The 18,613-nt window shown below is 44.4% G+C and overlaps 1 protein-coding gene across 1 annotated transcript in view; it reads right to left on the bottom strand.

The window, feature by feature from the left end:
• Window positions 1–677: 677 nt before the first annotated feature.
• CUNHXorf36 (chromosome unknown CXorf36 homolog) overlaps window positions 678–18,613 on the bottom strand; it is a 34,642-nt gene continuing 16,706 nt past the window's right edge. The window contains exons 3-5 of the mRNA XM_012801506.2: window positions 5,350–5,523; window positions 2,331–2,619; window positions 678–1,132 (exon numbers count right to left, since the gene is read on the bottom strand). Coding sequence (XP_012656960.2) covers window positions 792–1,132; window positions 2,331–2,619; window positions 5,350–5,523 — 804 coding nt within the window. The 3' untranslated portion in view covers window positions 678–791. The remainder of the gene's footprint in view (window positions 1,133–2,330; window positions 2,620–5,349; window positions 5,524–18,613) is intronic.

Here is an 18,613-nt window from a genome sequence, read left to right as displayed (position 1 = left end):
TATTTGTGGAAGGCAAAGGGCTCCCCTGATGGCCACTTTTCTTTGAGGACAATCTGACAGCCTGTTGAATTTTTCTTCAGTTTTGAGGACAGTGGCCCAGCAAGCTTCTGCCTGTCCTCTCCTTCACTAGGGCTCAGCCTTGCAGCCTAATGCAACAGTCCTCTTGGCCGCTGCTCTTCTAACCCCAGGCTCCTTCCCACACCATGAAATGCCCCATGTGCAGTATATCTGGAGCACCAGGCACCACGGCGTGGCCCAGAAGTGGCTGTGGCAGGGATGCCCCTTTGGCGGACATGTGTCTCCTTACCCCATGGCGCATAGGGAGCAGGAAGGAGCCCTGTTTTCTGAAGTGCTAGTGGTCAGGAGCCTGTCCTCCTCCTCAGCCTCCTGAGCATGCTTTGGGAACAACACAATTTGTAACCACCTGCACTAGGGGTGGTGAGAATGTGTTCCAGGGCCCTCTCACTCTGTCTTCTATCACCCTCACAAGATCTAGTGCAGAATAGAGGAAACTGAAGTTCAAAGACATTGAGTGCGGGTCCATACTGGGGTCTTCTGATCCTCACCTCTGGGATCTGTGAGGACATCCCAGCCTGGGATGGGGTGGGAATCACGCTGTATCACACAACCCCTGCTTTGGTAGCACGACTGATCATTAGTCCCTGGGAAGTGAATATGCATTTCTCCTAATGTTTAAAATGGAGCTACTGCTTTCAATCTTGCAGCAACTCAGCCAGAGAAGTGGAGGGCCAAGTGTGTTGTTTCTCTGAGGCCAGCCAGGCGTTAGCCCCTCAGAACTTATCATTATATTTGCAGTCTGGGTAGCGGTAGGCAAATCTGGGGTCACAGGTTCTCATGGGCCTGAGGATGTCCTTTAGCCGGTTGGCGGCCCCAAAGACTTCTGAGTCTGGGCGGGCAGCCTCTCCACACTGAGTGAGAGCAGAGTCAATCTCCTCTTGCACCTGGTAGGGAAACCTCTTCTGGAGAAGTCGAGGTAGCAACTGCTGACACACCAGTACTAGACTCTGCTTCTCAGGGATAGTATCACAGGAGGGCAGCTGGGCCTGGCAGCCAGAAATGAGGCAGCTAAAAATGTCTTTGTTCTTTTCTGTCCTGGTGGCTGCTTGACTGCCTAGAAAAGAAATGGGAAATATTACATACCCTATGCTCCTTGGGGGAGGGCACTACTAATTAAAATTACTGGGCAAAATGGTTTAGTCTCTTAGCATTTTCCTGTCACCAGGAGATTTAGAGCTCAGAGACACAATGGCTCCTTCTGAGAACCCACATGGGAGGAACTCTGTCTGCTACAATAGATTGAGGCCTAGGCACGGAAAACCCACTTATCCCTATTGGAGGTTGGGATTATAATTGTAGGGATCGCATCCATATTGTTAGTGTCACCATTATTATTGAATTAGGGAATTCAGGAAATTATTAGGACTGGTTTCATTTAGTCTTTTAAAATACAAAGGCAGAAGAGAAAACAGGTAATTCTCAATATGCATCCAAATGGTTGTAATGGGATTGACCTTTAGCAATTTACATAACCTGAATATTCTGGGATCAGCCTCAGTTTTTCTAATTTGAGCCTTCTTAATAAAGGCAAATCAGGAAATGAGTAAGCGTGGTTTAATTTGCCAGTCTTTGTAGACCCTCTCACATAAACAAAATCAGAAATTGGGAAATGAAATCATTTGTTCTCTTATCAGGCTCAGAAAATTTGGTCACTGTTAGAGATTGGGATGTTCAAAGAGTTCTAGAACTCTAGATGAGCCTTTGCACATAGTGGGAAACATGATTTACTCATCCACCTCATTTGATTCCATGTTTTTTAATTTGAAAATTTCATAAAAGCAAATGTGCCAAAATGGATTGCAAAATGTACCAGTGAGTCAGCCAGATATTTAAGTTTTAGATAAAAGCTAAAAGCATCTAATGAGAAAGGGGGAGATGAACCTGGGAGTTGTACATGTGTGTGAGGAGAAGCAGGGCAGGTCCCTGAGTGGCATGGTCCCTGAGCCACACAGACCTAATAGGACAATAGCACTGCCCTGCAGGGATGCAGCCCAGGCTGTGCAGCCCACTATGCACAATGCCCCTCATGGACAAAACTAAGTCCACTTTGCTTTGGATGTAGAGCAGAAATTCAAATGAGGGTGACAGACAATTTTACAGGACATCTGACATTCTCTGAATTTGGGTTGCTCTCACTGTGATCCATGGAGTCAGGAAAGGCCTAATAGTGTGACCCTCCAGCCACCCCTCCCTAGCTCCTGTCACCCTGACTTCCCCTCTGACAGCTGCTCAGCCAGGCCCATGCTGAGTACCTTCCTGCTTGTCAATGACGCCCAGTGCGCTGGCATCCCGGATGAACAGATGCCCATTGTTAAAGATGCCAAACATGCCTGCGTCAACATGGGTGAAGTAGAAGAAATAGTTCAAATCGTTGCTCCTCAGAGACTCCAGGACACCAAGGAGCTGGTATGCAAGGTCGGCTGCCTGGTCTGGGGGAGCACTGTAGAATTCCTGCAGTGGTCTGGTGCTGGTGCTGATGAGAAATCTGCCACAGGCACCCAGGTACTTGGGCAGTGGCCATCCTTCAGCCCCAGGGAATATCTGTCAAACCAGAAGGAGGAGGCATTAGAGGATTAGAGAGAAAAATCTCATGGTGACAACATTTTCCCTCTCTCTCCTTCTCTCACTGCAAGCACAGACAGATCAGTCTTACATAGGCATCCAACATCTCAAGACATGTCAGCAAAGTATCTCTTAACCTTTTTTTATACCTCCTGGAATATGGCAGTACCCTTGCCCCTACCCACTTTTATATTCTAGTCTTGATGGAAATACTCAGAAAGGAGGCTAGTTTTCTTTCTCTGAAGTGTACTTTTTTCAACAGAGCTCCTTCAAGCTGGGTTGGAGAATGTTAATGGACTTGTTGAAATTTTAGATGGTATCCAGGATTTCAAGAAATATGTTTATGGACATGGATTTATGTTTTTAAGAGTTGTATAGTTGAAAAAATATATCACTGCTTAGGAAGAAGCTATGGGAAAAATAATAGAGAGCCAATTCAAGGCTTATTTAAAGAAAAGAAAAAAAATTTTTTTTTTTTTTTGCAGTTTTGGGCTGGGGCCAGGTTTGACCCTGCCACCTCTGGTATATGGGGCCAGCACCTACTCCTTTGAGCCACAGGTGCTACCCTAAAGAAAAATATTTAAAAAAATAATAGCACAGGTACCCGGTTCTGGGATAGGACAAAAATCGTGACGGTGGGCTCTTGGATGACTCAAGTTTTGGGAACTGCTGCTCTGGCCTTAAATCTCTCTTTTGCCAGCTGTTGTTAAATCTGCCTGGCTGGGACAACTAAATACATCAGACAGACGTCCCCCAACTGATTGGAACCTTCCAGACAGAGTAGTACTGGCCTACGGAAGCACATAGCCTGGTCTCCTCTGTCTCCTTGTAAGAGCTTCAACCTTGTAGATTTATGAGATGAAAAAGAAAGGAGGGAAGCTTGGTTGGCCTTTTCTAGAGTATTGATTGAGGCAACTGTATCTAGAATTGTGTTTCCATGGGGAAAATAACAGAAACTATACATGCACTTTACACTTTTAGAACTGTAAACTTTATTTCTTATTTTTCTTCTTTAAAAGACAAAGTTATCACCATCTCTGATGATTTTTAAGGTCTTCTGCCCTTTTTATCCCACCTACCATATTGTGAGAAATCCATGTCCATTAGCTTAGAGGGGACATTTTCCACTATGTGCTGTGGAGGAAGGACCTGATGCTGGAAGCATCTTCATGGACCACTTCATGGACTATGACTTACTGTGTGGCCATGCAGCCATTCCTGGGTTCCACACTATGAATTTCCTGGGAGAGCCCAGGGTTGAGTGGAGGGTTTCAGCCATATGGTTTCAACCTACACTACTCAGGAGCCTGGCCTAGAAATAGCCAGGGTCTGGGAGAAAAGGCCTTGGAGAGTGTAGGACAATATGCAATTCATTTTCCTCCTCTAGTATTTCAAATGCCAACATTACTAGGCAGATTTCAAGAGGAAGAGCATGGCTTCCAAGGGGAGATAGCTCTGGGTTTGCCCATTGCCAACACTGGCTAAGTGACTTTGGCCAAATCACTTCATTTCTCTGAGCCCTACTTAACCTCATCTAGAAAGGAGACAGTTATAATATTCCCAGGGTGTTACTGTGAGCATTAAATAAGATAATAATGTCAAATGCTCAATACAATGCCTGACAAGTGGCAGGTGCCAGGTAAATGAGAGCTGTTGTTATGTATTCAGTCAGCTTAATTCTCCTCTACCTTCACCTCTCCCCCACCTCTTTCTTTCCTTCTCCTTCTCTCCTTCCTTTTCTTCTCCTCCTACCTCTCCTTCTCCTTCTTTCCCTCCTCTTCAACCTTCCTCTTCCTTTCCTTACAAATCCCTCTCATTTCCTAGTTCCCTTTGTGTCCATTCCGTGACCTCTGTGTTTTGACCCTTGGGGCCAGGGGCCAATTGAGATCATTGGACTCCATCTGTTCTATGTATGTTGGTTTCCCACTGGACTGGAAGCTGCATGAAGGAAAGAGCCACCATACCTGTCCTGCTGACCCAGGTTCTAATACATCCTCATTTACTTGCCCATTCCCCTCTTGTTAGACATTTAGGTTACTTCCATTTTTTCTCTTTTCCAAATATAGCTGCAGGGGTTATCTCTGGGTGGGTCATTTTTTGACTTGCTCAAATCTTACTGATCTTTGAGGCACAGGGAAAAGCTGCCTTCCCTTATGAAGCCCTTCAGGGCTGCCTCAAGCAGTGAAGGTGGCTACTGTCCCCAACTACCTACTTCCCCGACTAGGAACTTCCATACCTCTTTCCTCTATAGAAAGCACAACACTTTCACACAAGAGACACCAACAAATCTCCTTCCCCTCCCCTCTTTTCCTCTCTCCACCCTTCTCTCCCCTTCCCTCCCCTCCTCCATCTTGTTCTGTCTCCCAGGTTGGCATAAAGTGGCCTGATCATAGCTCCCTGCAGCCTTGAACTCTTGGGCTTAAATGATCCTCCAGCCTCAGCCTCCTAGGTCACTGGGACTAGAAACACTTGCTGTGTTACCCAGGCTGTTACTCCTTGCTTCAAGGGATCCTCCTGCCTCAGCTTCCCAAGTGACTGTTACCACAGACATGAACCACCATCAACAGATATTTTCTGAATATCACAAAGGTTCTACCATGGGCTGGTGTCCCCAAGGCATGCAGTAAAAGGAGGAAGAGAGCTCAACCCAGAGCTGGTCCCTGGGAGTCTGAAGTTGACTGGCAGCCTGGAAAGCTGGCTGCTAAGCACCTGGAGGAGGATGGGGTGAGTGTTGACAGCCAGCGTGTACAGCAGACGCAGCTTGTCGCGGTCGGTGAAGTGGTCCATGAAGATGCTTCCAGCATCAGCCACCTCAGCATAGCGCCGGACCACGCGATCCAGGAGTCGCTGTGATGGGCAACGCAGGAGGGGAGTGGGCAGGTCCTGTGGGTAGGCAGGAGAAGAAAGGGTGCTTGAGTGCTTGTGGAGGAAGGCAGGATTGGGGGCATGGGCTAGGCCTTGCTAGTGGGGGAGACCTTGTGGTTGGGGGGCCGTATGCGGGGAAGTACCCAGAAGAGGGATGAGAGGAGTGGTGCTGTGCAGGCAGGGGAGGAGGAGATGCTGGGGCAGGGCAGGGGGCTAGAGCACTCCTGGAGGATGGGGGCGGGGGGGCCAGCAATGTCTCTGAGAGCTGAGGGGAAGGGACTCAGCCCTGGGGAGGGCAGGGCAGGTGGGCACTGGGCAGGCTAGGGGGGAGAAGGAAGAAGAAAGGAGGGAAGGTGGACCTTCCTCACCACTCCCCTAGCTGGCAGTTGTATCCTCCCACCATTGCACCCTACCCTGCCCTTTGGAAAATTGCTCATCCCAGACAGACTTCTTCCCCTGCCATTGGCCCCTTTTGAGTCCTTCCACCTTTTCACTGTCACTTCGTCACAACTATGATGCTACATATGAGCATCTTTATTTATGCCATTTTGTTCATGGGATAAAAGTTGGACAGAGGGACTTAGGCTTGTTTTCCATGACTTTCCAGCCCTTTTGTACACCTTTCTGCTCATGCTGAACAAAGAAGATAAGGAATCGCCTAATAAAAGGAAACGTACTTCAGAACAGAACCCTAGGGCCAATCTGCCAGAATTCAACTTGGTTAACTACCAGCTGTATGACCTCTGACAAATTACTAGTCTCCCTGTATCTTTTGTTCCAGTCTAAAGTAAGGGGACACCTAAAAGGTCATGAGGATCAAATAAATTAGAAGATGTAAATTCACAATTTGCATGCAGTAGCTCATTTAATCCTCCCAGGCACTCCACGAGGCAGGTGCTATTATGAGTCTCATTTTGCAATTAAGGAATTGGAAGTTTGCAGAGCATAGGTAATGGTTGGAAGGACTGGATTCAGGGTTTGAGCCCAGTGAGTTAGATCTTAATATCTGTGCACTTTCCCCTGTAAGGTCCTGCCCCACCCCCATCCCAGGAAGCCACCCAGAGAAGGTTTTTTGGCTTCTGTTAGTCTTGATCTACATATCCTGAAATCCCACAATTAGAGATGATTGTTAGGGGACAGGGGATGGAAAAGGAATTTATTCTCTTCTCTAAGAGTCAGTTCTCAAATGAAAATACCTCTGGGAGAGGTAGGACACTAAGTGGGCGTAACAATAGCAATAATCATAAGTAATAACTATTGAGTGCTTACTATATAACAGGAGTTGTTCTAAGCCTCTCTCAGGTAATGTTTTCATTCATTTACTCCTTGCAAGAACCTATTTTTGCTTCATTTTGCAGATAGCAATACTGAAATTAAGAGAGATTAAATGAGTTTTCCCAAGTCATATATTCCTGGTAATGTAACCAAGATAGTACACTGGGTGAGAGGTAGATGGAGCCAGGCAGGACCCATGCTCTTATTTGGGGTGAGAGAATCACATCATATAACCGTGCACTTAGCTGACATCAGGGCACTCATTTATTCATTCACCCACCAATGTTTGCAGAACATCTACTGAGGACCAGACTATATCTATGGACACAAAGGGGAACAAAACAACAAGTCCTGCCTTCCAGAGTACTTGTTGGCTGGAGCAGACCATCAGGTGCCCAGTGGTTATGATGTAGTGCAGGAAGAACTATCGTAGTGAGCTATTGGAGCCCACCAGAGTGGGGCCTCATTATAAATTTTGTGGGTTTTCTGTACCCTTGCCTTCCTGGGCCCCTTCCTCTATGAAAAATATTAATCATATTTCACAACTGTGTTAGTATAGACACATACGTTAATACTATATATTCAAACATTTTCTTGGGCTTAAAAGTTCATTTTTTCCCTTTTTATTAAAAAAAAAAAACAAAACATTTTCGTGGTATCTTAAAAGACTTCTTAAAATATTGTGAAGACTTCAAATCTTTGTCAGTAGTAGGATCATGAAGTCCTGATCTAAGCAGAGGCCTGAAGCCTGTGTAGAATGAACTTGTAAAGAGGATGGAAGAGTATTTTATGCAGAATGAAGAGTATATGCAAAACCCTTGAGATGAAACAGAATGTGCTGGACACTACAGATATGTTAGGATGCCTTGAAGCTAGAGTATCACTAGGGAGAGTACACAGACAGAGACCCCAAAAAGAAGAATGTTGAAGTCATTTTAAGGAGACTTTGTCTACTTCTGTGTGGCCTGTGCTGATCAAGTGCAAGCCCACAGTTATATTGGCCAATGGCAAGCAAAATTGGGAAACCACACAGTTCCAATAAAACCAAAATACCATTTCAAAACCAAATACACCAATTTAGGGAATTCCTGCTTCGGAGTTTCTAAATCACTGCTCCCTTCTGCATACCTGGGCAACAGGGCTAATCTACCACCTTCCACTGAAAGGCAAAAGGAAAACCAAACCCTGGGCCTTGGCTAATTTCCTTATCTTCATATTTCCTGTCTGGTGTTATCCCTTAGGGAACCAACCAGCCAGTCAATGTGTTCATTGTATGAAGCTGGTGAGAGGGCTTCTTCTCTGCCATATTGCCTCTTAACCAGGACCCTCAGTGCAGAGTGATACTGAGACTTGTCACAGTTTGCTACCACAATCTACAATAGTCTGAAAAAGACGCAATAACATTTACTGGGTATGTTGACATGATGGTTAACTTTATGTGTCAACTTTGCTAGGTTATGATGCCCAGTTATTCAATCAAGCATTTATCTGGGTGTTGTTGTAAAGGCATTTTGTAGATGTGGTTAACATATACAATTTAGTTGACTTTAAGTAAAGGAGATTATTGCATCAATCCAGATGGGCCTGATCTAATCAGTCAAAGGTCTTCAGAACAAAACCAAGATTTTTCTGAGGAACAAGAAATTCCACCTGAAGACTGCAATGTCAGCTCCTGGCTGGTGGTCTACCCTGTGAATTTTGGACTTGCTATTTCCCACAATCACATAAGTTAATTCCTTGAAATAAATCTGGATGTATATTCTAATAGATACAGGCATATCTCCTACTGGTTCTGTTTTTATTATAAAATCCTGTCTGGTACACTGGCTAAGAGAAAAACACTTGTTCATTGCAGCAATGGAGACTGAAATCTAGATTTGCTTTCACCTTTGAAGCATCTAGTGAAATCTGAGTACAGGAGACACAATTTTCCAAGTGAATCATCTGACCTTTGATTGGCTTTTATCCGTAGCCCTGAGTTTTGCTCAGAAAACATTGCTAGTAATCAGCAGTGTCCTCATTTCAAGGATTCTTACTAGACCAGAAGCATAGAAGTTAAATAGTCTTGACAGATGATTTCATCACTCTGATGGAAGTATTTAAAAAAATAAAAAAGCTATGTTTTTGTTTCACTCTAGAAGCTAAAAGTCAGAGTTCATCCATTAGTAGGGCAAAAAGAGGTTTTCCTTCAGACAAGACCAAAATTTAAAAGTTTTGTGGATCTTTGGTAATCTTGTCAGCATTGCTGTAGCTCCTCTTCAGATTCTGCTCCATGGGTAAAATTGGCCCGACTGAGTGTTCCTCCAGAAGTGGACCACAATAGGACCACATCTGGGTTGGGGTGGGCTGAGTCACAGCCTCATCTAGAAGACAAGAGCATGGTGGAAAGAGCCTAGGCTTTGGGGTTGACCACTTGCCATTGGAGAATACTGTGCAAAGGTAATCCATTGCTGGTGGCTTTGTGTGGTGGTGAATTCGGGAGGGAGGCATGAAAGCCGATGTGGAGGGCTGATGCCGAAGCTTCTGTAGTGGTTACTATTTGAAAATGTGCTTGACATTACACAGTTGGGAGAAGGAAGCTAAGACTTTCTGGAAGTTCTAAGTGTTGGGCCCTATGCCAGGCCTTTTCATAGGCATCATCTCAGCACACACAGGGACTTGAAGCCTTTAGTTCTCTCAGGCCCTGGTGACATCCCAGGAAATTTAAAGTGATTGATGGTAAAAAGGCTTCAAAAAAGTTGTGGAAAATAATGTGACATTAATTTTTATAGTCCATGCTGACAAATGCAAATGACAGACTGCATTATCAAGTGATCTAGTAAAATACCCTTATTTTTCACATGAGAATAAGGACCAGAAAAGGGAAATGGCTTGTTAAGATCATGCTGCTTGTTAGTGTTCAAGTTTGTGTTCATACCCAGATACCACTAGGGCATTAAAAATGATTTAATGTGAAGAGAAGGGAAAAAAGCTTAGAGGTTTCAGACTAAGGCAGTGTCCAAAAATTACCTGGTAATTGAAGCCTTTGCTGTGCTATAAAAATACAGATCCTTAGGCCCCTGTCTAGAATTTATGGTAGATAGATAGGATGGAGGCCTTAAGATTCAGCATTTTGACAGGTGTCTTGTGTCATTCTTATTATCAGGCAAGTCTGGGGAACACAAGCGGGGAGCATGGGAGGTAAGGAATTGAAATGTGATTTAGCATTTCCATTGTAGTTTTGGGAAGACTTCTTACTTTATTTTGAAACAAATACAAATGACTGTGCACTCTTGATGGTAGAGTAAGGACACTGGTGATGACTTCCTATCTGGGGACATCTTTCCCAAGAAGGTTTTGGCTAATAAAAGCCCAATGCATTACTCTTTAAAAGTGATATATACACCAAAATGAGGGTTCTCCAGAAAACCAGACAACCTTTAAAACCAACTGAATGAATCTCTCAGGAGAGATGGGGTTACTGGCTCTTTACATTGTATCACAGAGCCAGCTCTGCCTTCTCACAAGGTGTGAGCCTCTCTTTCAGAGAGCAAGGAGGGCTCGAGCAGAAAGAAGAGTCAGGAGAGACAGGGTGCAGCTGCAAAGCTATTGACTGTACAAGGGCCATGTTTTGACTCCAATTGGCCATTTGCCCCTTGCTGCAACTCAAGATGACATGGAAAAAAGGAAGGCTGAGATTCTAGATGCCTCAATTTTTAGGCTTCCTATGTTGGGCCAGGGATGGGTGAAGACAGTGGGATTACAACTTTGGTCATTTTAGCCAGCAAAAGATGCCAGGAATCATGATACCAAATAGTTCATTTTAGTATGGTAGAAGAACTGGAGATGTTGAAATTCTCTACTGCTGCCTACCAGCTCTCTTTTGGGGATTTAAAGACATTCAGATTCAGTTTATAGGTCTCACAGAATATGCACACAAAAGGCTTGGCATGGTGAGAGGCACGTTCATTTAATAAATGGTATATATCACTGTCACCATCATGGTTGTCAGCATTGGCATTGTCATTGCCACGTCCTAGATGTGCTTTCCATAACCAGTCTGGTACTTCTATGCCTTAGGCTCCCCCCTAGCTGAAGCTTCCTCTCCCATGGCCATCTGCTTAGGATAGTAGGGTGAAGCCATTTCTGATGGATGAGGGTGCCTGGTATGGAAGACTTTACTCAATGGGCTGTTGGTGAAGAGTTAAGCCAATTATACTGACTCTCTTTTAGGATTTAGATTTGGGATCTATCTGAGAAAGAGGGGATGGCCAGTGCTATGGAAAGCAGCAAAGATGCCATGGGCCAAGGTGATTGGAGACCCATGAGAGAAGCACCAGATGCATGGCTGCTGGATGCCAGAGCTGCCTCAGGTTTCGGAAGCTTCTATGCCAGGTTTTAGGCCAGAGGTGGCCTTACCAGAAACTCCTTTCCCAGAGAGTGGGCTTACTGAGTATTTGCTCATTATCTCCAGGAGAGTCAAGAAGCCCAACAACCAGAAAAATCCCGCTTTGAGGCACAAAGGAAGGGTGGAGTGGAGAGTTAGGATGGGTGGTCCTGGGCCTACTGAGACTCAAATTTCCACCTCTGGGGGGATGCTGACATCTTTTCTACTACCTCACAGGAATGGCAAGGAAGATAAGGTATGCGAACTTTTTTAAAGTATTAACTATCTTGGGCCCTGATATGGCCATCATGTCCTGTATCCCATATTAATCATCCAACTGACTTCTGTATGACTTTTGGCAGTTTTCAAAGGGAAATATTACTCCAAAGCAATATTCCAAAGGCAAAGATTTATCACTGGTGAACATATTTGAATATTTGTTTCAATGGGTATGAATGTGTAGAAGAAAAAAACATGAGCTGCTCTTAGAAAGATCAAAAGTCAGATTTTCTCAGTAAGACGGTCACCTTGCTAGCTAGATTTGGAAAGCTGAGGGACATCTTGAGCAAATGAACTTTTACTTTGAGTGAACTTACTGTTGTCAAGTTCTCATAGCACCCAGGGAGAAGAGAAAGTTTGAATGCTAATAAACCCATAAGTTTGCTTTCTGGTTGCATACCTTTAACATGATTTAGTTGTTAAATATGCTTGTGAAATGGGGCATAGGTTAATCATGTCACATAGTTAATCATTGTGCCATAAATAAAACAATGATGATTCAATAACTACCTCAGTTGTATATAATTAAACCAAAAGTTACTGAACGTTTCTTCAAGCTACATTGTATTCAAACCCATGAGCACTCTAGTTTGATTTATGTTACAAAGAGAAACATCCTATAGTTCTTTTCCTACTTCAGTAGGTGTATTTTCCCTCCTTTTTACTAAAATTCTTTTTAAATATTTTTTTTTCCTCTGAAAACCAGAAGACACATGCAAGGATTTTTAGTGTGTTAACTTTTCTTTCTGCAAATGCCTGGCCACCACAGTAATTATTTCAGAGAGACCAGTTGGATAATTTTAGAAGTTTAGGGATCCAATGTGGATAACATATTCAGGAGGGTTGAATAGATGTTAATGCCGCATTAAATTAAAAAACTAAACAGATTTGGTGGGGTGGGGCCAAGGATATAAAATGTTTCCCTTGAACTGACTCACCTCTAGCAGAGCTTCAAGTTTTACATAAGGCAGGTCCCCTAACTCCCAGTGATATCCTTTCCTCAGGCAGGTGTTCTGTTTGTTTAGATTCTTGGTACTTTGTAGAGGTTCTAGGTTGAGCCTGATAGAATATAGTGTCAGGAGCAGAGGGCTTGAGTGAAGTTCTGTTTCAGTACTAAGGGGGATTCCCAGGAGGGGACTAATGAAGAGAGAGCTGCCCTAAATGCGTGGAGACACATATGTGGCTCTATCTGTTCTCCTGGCTCCAGCAGCACCTGAATAGCTGGTTACCTTAATAATTATGGCACCCACCTCATGAGGGTATTGAGAGGGTCATGTCCATAAGATCAGTGTCTGGTACATGGGAAGAGTTCTAGAAATATTTGCTTGTATTATTTGCCCCAAAAGATAATACCCTTTCTTAATTTTTCTGTTTCTATGACTCTACCATTCTCCTAGTTTTCCAGGACTATTGGGAGCTGTTGTTATACTTCCTTAATAGCTGATTTCTCCAATCTTTGACTCTCCATATCAGTTTGTGGTGTCATCATTGTGACCTATAACATATATGCATTTTATCATGTCCATTTTTGACCTGTCTTAATCAACCTCTCCTCTAGTTGGCCCAGGCTTCTCCCTTCCCCTTTTGAGCCTCTGTTCCCTCATCTCTCAGTGAGGACTATAGTAGTTGCTCAGCTTATACCAAAGACAACCTCCGTTTTTTCATGCTCTGGCTTGAAAACTAGACTTTGCAGATACCTATTACATGTTTCCTGAATGCACAATAAACATGTCACTGGGATTTTCAGACTGTGGAATGTTTTGTAAGCACAAAGTACTGTTGTCAGTTCTAGGGTTACATCTCCCCTCCCTAAATTTCGCAAGTTGGATCTCTTGAATAGGAAACAAACTTATGTCTGGAAGGCCAAATAAACAACATCCACACCATAAGTATGATTGACCTGGGATGGTTTAAAAATGTGGGAAAAATCTTTGGGAACTCAGGGAAACCCTTGTCAGGAAGCTCTGCAAGTAGGTTCAGGAAGAACAGTTGGGGAGTGAGTGTTATTTTCTTGTATGTCATTTGGAGAGGCTAAGTGGACACAAGGGTTAGTCCCACTGGCCACTCAGATAAGAAAATCCATGGGCCAGAAGTTGCCCTTGAGATCTGGGGAAGAGGATGCTCCAGCCAGTAGCCTCGAGCACTGTGGCTTGGGGGCAGGGGGATGAAGCACTGACAATCACCTGGCAACTCCTCTCTCAGATCAGTGCCCACCTACCGGCCTTCTAACTTGGTGTTGTCACTCACCGCTTTTGCCTTCAGGCAGAGAGAGTTGGGTTCTACTCTATGTGACAATAATGCTCTCTAAATAACCATTTCATTTGCTGGCTCTGTGAAGCTTACAGACTTGGCCAGAGTAAGTTGGTTTCTCTGTGGGTATGCCAGGAAGACCACCAAATGCGAGCTCCAAGAGAGCAGGGACTCTGTCTTGTTCATCATTGTATTCTTAGCACATATTAAAAGTTCGCACTCAAAATAATGTTGTTAAATCAGTGGAGGAATTATAGAAGCCCCAACTCTGGACTGTGGTGAATTTACCGGGTTAAACATCAACCTGAGAGGCCCCTTGGGAGCCAACAGAAAGGGTGGCTTTTCTGGTGACGCACACACATGTTGCTGTGTATTATGACCTTTAACATAATGACAATAAAAACCATTGCTGATGTTAGTGAGCTCCTGTTTGCTCTGCTTCAGCTGTGGTGTCTTGCATGTGTAATTCTCACACTTCCATAAGGGAAGGCCCTGTGCTGATCCATAATGAAGATTCTGTGTGCCAGAAAGTAGAGCAACATATCCAGGGTTTTGTACATAGTGGTATAGCCAGGATTTGTATCCAGGCATGCCTGAGTCTCAGTCCATGCTGTATTGCTTTCTTGCATTAAACCTACAGCCTACTTGTTGGGCCTTCTCTTTCTGGCACTGCCACATAGTCTGTTTCTCAAGTGCAAGAAATGGATCTCATGCTCCTCCATTTGTCCAGGAATCCTGGGTATCATGTGGCCTATGGTGGATGCTATATTTCTTGGATATGCACTCCCCTCCCTTTTTTCCCTGTCAGCCTATGTGGGTGTCTCCCTGCCCTATTTTGGCCATGAAGCCTCCCTGACCCTATTCTAGATCCGTGCCTGTCCACTCTGAATACCACTTTTAGGCCCATTTGTGGAAAGGTCTACTGTCCTCAAGTAACTTTTCTTTAGAAGTGCAAATTCTTAAACCCTACCTCAGACCATCTGAATCAGAACCCCTGGGGCGTGTGTGTGTGTGTGTGTGTGTGTGCTATCAAATCTTCCAGGGGATTCTGATGTCCACTCAAACTTGGGAACCAGTGTCCCTCAGAATAAAAGTTGGTTCCCCATCCACCAGTATCAACCCTGTCATTACAACATCTACCCAAAGCACTCTGACAATGCAATGGCAGGTCATAACACTTGATACTTCCCATAATCACTCCTTATTCTCACTCTCACATCTTTGCCCTGCCCATGGAAGATCCATCACTGGCAGTTTTTCTATCTCATTGTTCCTCTCCCACTATAGGCTGCACAGCCTCTGGCTGATTCTCTTGCCCTCATTTTCTTCCTTCTCCTGAAGTCTGTGCTACAGATCTTGTGCTATGTATGTAGGATCTCTTCTTAGCTGTTCTGTGCCTGTGGATGGAACTTTGAATAATCACACCTCTGTAAACTCCTCAGCAAATTGTGGTGGTGGGGACCTAGGAGGTCTTTAATAAACAAATCCTATTCCCACGATGATTCTTGTGCCACATTGCACTTACTTGGTGTTTCTGCCCCAACCCACAATTTCTGAGAGGCCGAGTTAGTGGTTGGGTGGTCAGTCCAAGAACTTTAACATGAGGCAATATTGGAGGAACAGGGAGCGCAACTCACAGAGAGATTCAGTCTGCTCAGAAGTAATGAGAAACAATGCAGGCCTGGAGACAGAGTTAGACTAAGGAGGTACTTTACAACTTCCTTCTTATGAGGAGGCCTGGATGGATATATTTCTAGCATGACACCATTTTTTAAACTTTAATTGATCTGAAGAGGTTTCTGATTCTTGCAACTATTGATCCTTGATTAAGATACAATAAAATGGTAGTTTTTGAAGAGATATGCATTGTTGTGGTTAAGTAGATGACTATCTTAGCTGAATACCCCACAGTGTCACATGTGTTATCTATGTAGCAGTAGTTCTGGTCAAGGTTACTTTCCCTTGTCCTCCTGTGCTCCTTGCTATTGAACTTTCAGCAGCCAGAAGCTCACTATGTGGCAATCATGGCCCCCTCCTCCATTGGGTAGCCTACATCTTGGAAGATCCTACTAGTGGAGGTGGTAGCTAGCTCTCCCCTCCTACTGGAGACTCTCTCTCTTTCTTCCCATCACCTACTTTGTCCTCCACTTTCTTTCATTCAAGGTCCCTTGGAGTTTTCCCAATGAAGCATTCATGGGCTGCTCAAAAATTTTCACTGTGACAGATGAAATAATCATTGTGGCAGGCAATTCAGCTGATAGTTGGGGTAGGCAGGGCAGCTGACACAGGGTAAAACACATTATTTCATGGTCTGTTGGTTTGACTCAGGTATACTAAAGCTGCTTATAATTCTCCACTGGGCCATTTCTTTTTATGGGCTGTTGTCTTTTTCTTCTTTTAAATTGTAAGACAGGAAGCTAAGTGCTTCTGACAACTCATCAGTGTATGCAAGCTTGAAGAACTCTATTTAGGAACTCAGTGGCTTCTGCTATGCAAAGGTCCTGTGATCCAGAAGGCTTAAGCAGAATTATGATTGTCAAGATAATCCTCATGCTTTCCCAGGGGATGGTGCAAGGCTTCTTCCCCACAGCCCTTCCGTTGAGGTTGTACCACTTCTATCAGTCAGGGAAGCAGAGGAGTAGACTCACAAATCATTTTTAGTTTCATAGGGTTTTGATCTTGCACAGCTGTGGGAGCTGGCTGGCTGCTACCTTCCCATCTGATGCTGAAGCTTGAAGTCCATAGGGCAAATAGTTGGGAAGGGAAGACAGGTGCCAAGTAGGGGAAGAACAGGGACAAGATTGAAGCCACAAGCCCAAGCTGGAGCTCATGAAAATTGATTGAAACCTATGGCAATTCTTATTGACCCTGACTTTGATGGTGTGGTGGTTTTTCTGCAGAAGCCAGGGTCCTTTGGTATGGAGCTCAATCTGGTCTAGAAGTCAGAAAAGCTGAAGGAGGAGCCAGGGGAAGCCCACGCAGCTATAGGCCCCATTGCTGCTTTAGCACCAGCAAGGTGAAGCTGGCTGACTAGTGCCAATGTGTATATGTGTGAGCTACCAGAGAATCCCTGTGTCACTTCCACCCTCCCAAATTCCCAACAGAATCTTTCTGTGGCTCACCCTAACTGGAAGCATATGGGGAATGGAATTCTGGGAAATGTAGTTCAACCTGGCCAGGTTGACGCTTCACAAAGCCACCACATCACCTTTGGCATGTCTCATGGTGACTTTTCTCTTCTTTGACCTGGTTCAGGGCCTAATAGCCCTGAGTGTAGATTTGGGGCATGGAAGTTTATTGTCCTGAGAAAAGCCTGGAGGAGAGGGCTTGGGGTAGGCAGTTTTGGGTCCAGGGTTTTGGATGAGGCGCTCCCCAGCAGAAAGACACAGTGCAGATGGAGCTCAGAAAGGAGTAGGTGATGCATCCTCTGAGTACTTGAGAGAAGATCTTAATGAGCTCAGCCTCTTTTCTATCTCCTATCCCAACCCTTATTTCCCCTTCTCTTCTACCCCCACTTCCCTGCACTCTAGGTGGTTTCACAGGGTACCATCTGTCAGGTACCTTCTATGATAGAAGGAAAAGTTAAGGGAGAGAGAAAAGCAGGTGACTTCCACATGGTGTGTGTGAGAAAGTAGCACCAGAGGCCCTGGAGCATGGGGCTGCAAAAGCCCAGAATGGCCTGAGCTGTGTAGGAGGTGCCCGCAGATCAAACCCAGGTTTGTTGCTAGGGTCAATGGCCCTTTGGGACTACATTGCAGGGAGAAACAAAAAGAATTTTTGGGGGGATCTTCCCCTACCCCAAATATACGGTTTCAACTGTGCATGTAGATTAAGCAACTTGTAACAGCTCTCCTCTAAGGTTGTTGCAAGTCATTTATTCAACAAGAGGTTATCACAGACTTACTTTACATAAGGCATTGTTCCTTAGATAAAACAGTACCTACTGAGGACACAAAGATAAATAAGAGAGGGTCCCTATACTTAAGGAACTGGTACACTTGTGGAGCAGATTGATGAGTACACCACAAAGCGACAGAATATGACAAATGTTATAAGAGGTGTAAACAAGGTGCTATGGGAATACAGAAAAGAAAGCAGTAGGTGAATCCAGGCAGGCTTCACAGAAGAGGTGGTACAAGTATGAGCATGGGAGGGATGAGAATGGATGGGATTTGGGCAGGTGGAGATCTAATGCCAATGCATTTTAAGCTGCAGGATCAGAGCTGAGCAAAGGCAAAGAGCAGAGTTAAAGGCCATGTGTTCCCTATGGGATATAGACATGGGCTTGTCAGGGGTGAAGATCAGAAAAGTACATTGGGATCAAACTGAGGGGCTCTTGAATATCATATTTAGAAATTTAGGTTTTATTCTATAGGCAATGTGCATAATCTTAGAGTAAATATTATTACACCTGGAGAATCCGTAGGTACCCTCAAAAACTGGTGAGAGTTAAATTCAGTTTGACCATAGGTATTCACAGATGTAAAAATATTTATACCCTTTAACCTAGTAGTTCTACTACAGGGAAGTAGAATTCTCTGTGCACAGCCAGAAGATCTACGCAGAGGGAAGGAAGTTTGTGATAGAGACTCATCAAGGGAAAATATGCTCAGGCAATCTGATGACACTGGAGTCGTGAGGGATTGAGGTATTAAGGTAAAACAGAAAACTGAAAGGGGAAGCTGAAAATTGTCTACTACTGGGCCCTGGGCAGGATTTCAGGGAGGACAAAGAGACCAGAATGACCCAAGAACAATGAACATTAAGAATGAGGTGAGCCAATGACAATCACAGCAACAACAAAAATAAGTAAATGAGACCTAATTAATTTAAAAGCTTCTGCACAGGCTTGGTGCCTGTAGCTCAGTGATTAGGGCACCGGCCACATGCACCAGGGCTGGTGGGTTCGAACCTGGCCTGGGCTTGCTAAACAACAAT

The sequence above is a fragment of the Otolemur garnettii genome, unplaced genomic scaffold (genome assembly GCF_000181295.1).
Source record: "Otolemur garnettii isolate 467f Iridium unplaced genomic scaffold, OtoGar3 scaffold00009, whole genome shotgun sequence".
In the NCBI taxonomy this organism is placed as follows: Eukaryota; Metazoa; Chordata; class Mammalia; order Primates; family Galagidae; genus Otolemur; species Otolemur garnettii.
This window is presented reverse-complemented; position numbering and strand designations above follow the sequence as displayed.